The sequence below is a fragment of the Arachis ipaensis genome, chromosome B03, assembly GCF_000816755.2.
Source record: "Arachis ipaensis cultivar K30076 chromosome B03, Araip1.1, whole genome shotgun sequence".
NCBI classification, from domain to species: domain Eukaryota; kingdom Viridiplantae; phylum Streptophyta; class Magnoliopsida; order Fabales; family Fabaceae; genus Arachis; species Arachis ipaensis.
In genome coordinates, this window is record NC_029787.2 from 6,014,947 (window position 1) to 6,020,307 (window position 5,361).

Sequence of the window (5,361 nt, forward strand, 5' to 3'; positions counted from 1 at the left end):
GAATATAATCGTCTTAAAACTATTTTTCTCTTTGAGAGCGTTTAAAAAATATTATGACGACGTTAATAAACCATACTTTATAAAAATCCATCTAATTCTTTGTAAAATATTAATAAAATATATTTCTATAAAAAAATAGTAATCTACTTACTATCCTAAATTAAAACTATACAATATTTTCATAATAAAAATAAATTTCATATTGATTTATTTATTTAGTGTAAAAATTGTGTTCTGTTAATATAAAAAATTTTACAAAGAGACACCATATAATATATATGAAAACATTGCCGAAATAATTATTTGTATATTTATTATTTGAATAATCATTTAAAGAAAGGAAATGATTGATTAAAAATATAAAACTCTTGATACTATCACCATTTTATCAAAATTAAACTTAATAAATAGTATCATCATATGATTAAATAACAATATAGATAAAACTCTTTACACAACGCATCAAATAAAAACTAATTTCATCTTTATATATAAAAGAAAATATTTATTATAAAAAAAATAAAAGCTAATATATTTTTGCTATGGATCATGACAGGGGAATCGCCATAAAAGATCCATTTGAACCACATGGGCTAAGACTAACAATCAAAGATTACCCTTTTGCCAATGATGGACTCCTTTTATGGGACATTATCAAGCTATGGGTGACGGATTATGTGAACCATTATTACCCCAATTCAAGTGTTGTGGAGCATGATGAGGAGCTTCAAGCATGGTGGAAAGAGATAAGAACAGTTGGACATGGTGACAAAAAGGATGAACCATGGTGGCCAATTCTCAAGACTCCAAAGGACTTAATTGGAATTCTAAGCACAATAATTTGGGTAACTTCTGGTCACCATGCAGCTGTAAACTTTGGTCAATACACATATGGTGGTTACTTCCCAAATAGGCCAACAATTGCAAGGACCAAAATGCCCTCGGAAGACCCTTCAGAAGAAGAGTGGAAGGAGTTCCTTAAGAAGCCTGAAAGAGCACTTCTTAAGTGTTTTCCTTCTCAGCTTCAAGCAACAAGAGTCATGGCCGTCTTGGATATTCTCTCCACTCATTCGCCGGACGAGGAGTACATCGGCGAGAAGATGGAACCTTCTTGGGGTGAAGACCCTGTTATAAGAGATGCATTTGAAAGGTTTAAAGCCAGATTGAAGAAACTTGAAGTACTCATTGATGAGAGGAATGAGAATACAAAGTTGAAGAACAGAAATGGTGCTGGTATTGTTCCTTATGAACTTTTGAAGCCTTTTTCAAAGCCAGGAGTCACTGGAAAGGGGGTTCCTTGCAGCATTTCCATTTGAATTTTCTAATTTTGTTAATTATACCATCTAAAATACTCTTAATTAATTAGTAATAACTAGATTCTTATAATGTTATTAGTGTGTTTGAGATTGAATATGTAAAAGAATAAAACTCTACGTCTAAACAAAATACTTATCCAAGTTGTTATAATAACTTTTTAATTTAGGTGCTTCTTCTCCTTCTCCTCTTCTTCGTATTTCTTTTTTTTCTTTTTCTCCAAATTTGCACACACAGATTTTTCTTCTTTCCTTCTTCTTCTCCTCCTCCTCTTTCTTCTTCTTCTTTATCGTCATCACCAATAATACTAATATTTTGCAAATGTCTTTATTAGTTCTGATTTTCTCTACTGTCATCATTAAATAATTTTGGTTCATTTCTTAATTTATTTCAGTTCTTTGTGTGTTGATTGTCGGTTCATTTGTGCGTTAATTCCAGTTCATTTTATACTGCTAATAAGTAATGACCAAATTTTTTATTCACAAGTGAATCAAAATTAACACACAAATGAACCAAAATTAATTCACAAATAATAAACTAAAAAATGAACTGAAATTATTTAATGATGGCACCAGAGAAAATCAAAACCAATAAAGATATTAGCGAAATGTTGGTTTTGTTGAGATTAAATCTACTTGGATAAACTTAGATAAAAAAATACTTAAATATGTAGCAATCTTAATCTTATACATAAAATATATGTTTTTATGTACGTTATGTGTTTGTTTTATTTAGGTTTAATTACTTTGCAGGTCCTATAGTTTCACCGAATTTTCAATTAGGTCCCTATACTTTTTTTTCTTTTCAATTGGGTCCCTATACGTGAATTTTTTTTCAATTAAGTCCCTGTTAACGTTTAACGTTAAAAAAATGTTAGTGAGTTGTGAAATGACTTATTTACCCCCTTTCTTCTCCCTATAAACAGATTTGTGTCTGAGTTATTTGAGGTTTCTCTTCTTCTCCGTTTTTCATTTTCAATTTTCATTTTTCCTAAATTTATGGCTCAAAGTCAAGGAACCTCATTTATTTTCTCTTCGGAAAGCTGTGTTTCCAGGAGCTCCAACCCAAAGGAAAGAAGACACCTGTGTTTCTGTGGAGAGGCAGTAACAATCCATCATTCCTCAGTCATTTCTGACCATGATAGGAGATATGTTACTTGTGGAAAGATACCAAAATGTAACTTTTTTGAGTGGATTGATGATTTTGAGTGGATTGAGGTTAATGAAGGTGCAAAGAATGGGTAGCCAAAGGAAAAGAAAAGGCGGGTTCACTGTTTTTGTGGTGACACTCTGAGTCTTCAAATTTCAGGAACAACAAAAAATCCTAATAGAAGATTTATTTCTTGCCCTAACAGAAGATGCAAATTTTTTGAGTGGGTTGATGAAGTTGGTGCAAGAAGTAACGTGTCTGCTGCTGCTGTTGGAGTTGTTGGAACACAAAATTTTGCTAAGTTGGAGGGTGAAATGTGGAAATTGGATGCACAAGAAAGAAAGAAAGATAGAGAGACTAAACGTGGAGATTGAGAGATTAATTGTTGAAGCCAGAGAAATAGATGCTTGTGTGAGTAGATTATGTGATGAGTTCAATATTCTCCAAGAACAAGTTGGGAGATTGGATAACAATATGAAAATTCAATGTAAAATGCAATATATGCTATTTATGTTTTTGCTAGTCTTAATAATTGGAATGTGGTTTGCAAGATTTTAGAGTTATCTGTGCTATGAAATTCTATGTAAGAGGTTCTATGGCTTCAATCCAATTAAAGCTAATTATATTTAGTTTGAATAAATTTTACATTTTAATGTATTTTGTGTGTGTATAACAATAAAATGATAGTTGGGAAGAAACTTTATCAATGTGAATATTTAAAGTTTTACAATTGACAACAACTTACAGAAAAAAGTGGCCAGATAATATGTTACATATATTTTCATTAAATAAGTGTTCCTGTACCCCTTACTTATACAAAATATCACAGCATAAGTGGTCATATATGCCACATACCTAATCTAAAATAAAGGTCCAAGAAGTGCAACAATTAAAAGTGGTCCAACCTAATTCCAAAATATCAAAATAGTGGTCCTCTCCACATAATAAACAGTGGCCACAGAGACAATTGAAAACAAAATATACTATATAATAGCAACCCCAACAACCCTAACTATAAATTTAATCATACTTCAATCATCACTTAGGTCTATATATAGAGTAGGTGCCCCTTTTTCTTCCTCACTCCTAACTTTAGCCGCCCATTTCTTCTCACATCAAACACTTTTGTCTTGAATAAAGGTTGAGAAGATGCTTTAGGTGGTTGCTGAAAATTTGCACTTGCCACAACTAGGGGAGGCTGGCCCTTCAAGAGGTAAGGCTTGTTGTGAGGTGGCTGTGGTTGGAGCCTGAGAATTTATGTATAACACAGCATAATCAATTTATAATCCTGTTATAATCTATTTATAAGGTAGTATAATCTGTTTGCAATCCACATTGATAAAACAACAATTTATAACATAGCATAATTTATAATCTATTTTCACACACCATATGTTATACTATGACAATCTAATCCACTAAACACATCAAACATCCTATAATTTTGATTAGAAAACAGTAAAACAACCGTTTGTATATTCAAATTTATAAAATATCTGACACAATTGAATTGAGACAATGTCTTTTATTATGACTATAATTGCTTTTTCTATCTTGGTTAAAGAAAAGAACAGAAAAAAAAAAAGTAAACAAAAAATAAGTCCAAAAAGTTTGTTATTAGCACCAATCAATTTAAAAGCAATGATACAAGATGAATCATCCAATGAAAAGAAAACAAACAAGAAATAAAACTCCAAAGAAAAGAAATATAGATATTAGATACCAATACTCCCAAATTAGAGCTTAGGCAGCATATTAGCATTACTTTTAATGAGCGGGAGTGGGGTTTTCAAAGACCAGACCAATGTGATCAATATTTTCAATTGACTTAACATGAGCACATAATTCACTTTGACCAAACAATAATATGAACACACAATTCACTTAATGCGCGCGGGCACACACACTTCACTTCAAATTCAATACTTCATCATGATCATCAGCTATATTCATCTATGAATGATCATGACTTTGGAGAGCATGATATATATGGTCAAACCGGTAATGTTTATATGTTCAAAAAAGAACCGTCGAATTATGCATCTTTCAGAGCAATTTGTAAACTTGAGAGTAACGCTCCAAATCAATTAATGCTGTTAAGAGAAACAAAATTAAACTATTACAAACCATTAAATCAAAACAATCCCTATACATAAATATTGATACCCTAAACCCTAAATAAACCATTAAATCAAAATAATCCAGAAATTAATTCAACAAATACATAATTAACCAATGCCATAATTTTAAAGAAATAAAAATAGCATAAATATCAAATTTTAAAACTGAAAAAAAGAGACTTTTTTTTGTTACCTGTTTGCAGACCGTTCGAGTGCAGGGAGAAGGAGTAGAGGCACAATGCGGAGACGGGAGGCCAAGTGCTACAAGGCTCGGCACGGTGCGGCGCGGTGAAGCCAGGTGAGGGACGACGACGCCTTGGACGGACAAGCGCAGAGGGAAGGAGGCGACGAACAGTACACCACCACGCGTTTGTTGCAGTTGATGCCAGACACGGACGCCGCCGACGGACCGACGCAGAAGACGCAGGAGACACAAGAGAAGACGAGAGCAACTTAGGTTTTTTTTTTCTTTGGGATGAAATGTGAGGGGTGCTTTTGGTATTTGGAAAAAAATCATATTAGTTCACTTGGCCACTCCAGCTAAATGAGAGAAATATTTTTTTTTTACCAAGAATATTCTGTTATGTTAAACGTAATAATGACGGCAGGGACTTACTTGAAAAAAAAAATTAACGTACAGGGACCCAATTAAAAAAAAATATATAGGAACCTAATTAAAAATTCGATGAAATTATAGGAACCCGCAAAATAATTAAACCTTTTATTTACACATGGACGTTTACATCGAAAACATATTCTAGGTTTTTAGAGTTTTTTC

At 32.4% G+C, this 5,361-nt stretch overlaps 1 protein-coding gene across 1 annotated transcript in view; it reads left to right on the plus strand.

The window, feature by feature from the left end:
• LOC107628999 (linoleate 13S-lipoxygenase 2-1, chloroplastic) overlaps positions 1–1,457 on the plus strand; it is a 9,765-nt gene extending 8,308 nt beyond the window's left edge. Inside the window, exon 9 of the mRNA XM_016331664.2 lies at positions 557–1,457. Within this exon, the coding sequence (XP_016187150.1) occupies positions 557–1,316 (760 nt within the window). The 3' untranslated portion in view covers positions 1,317–1,457. The remainder of the gene's footprint in view (positions 1–556) is intronic.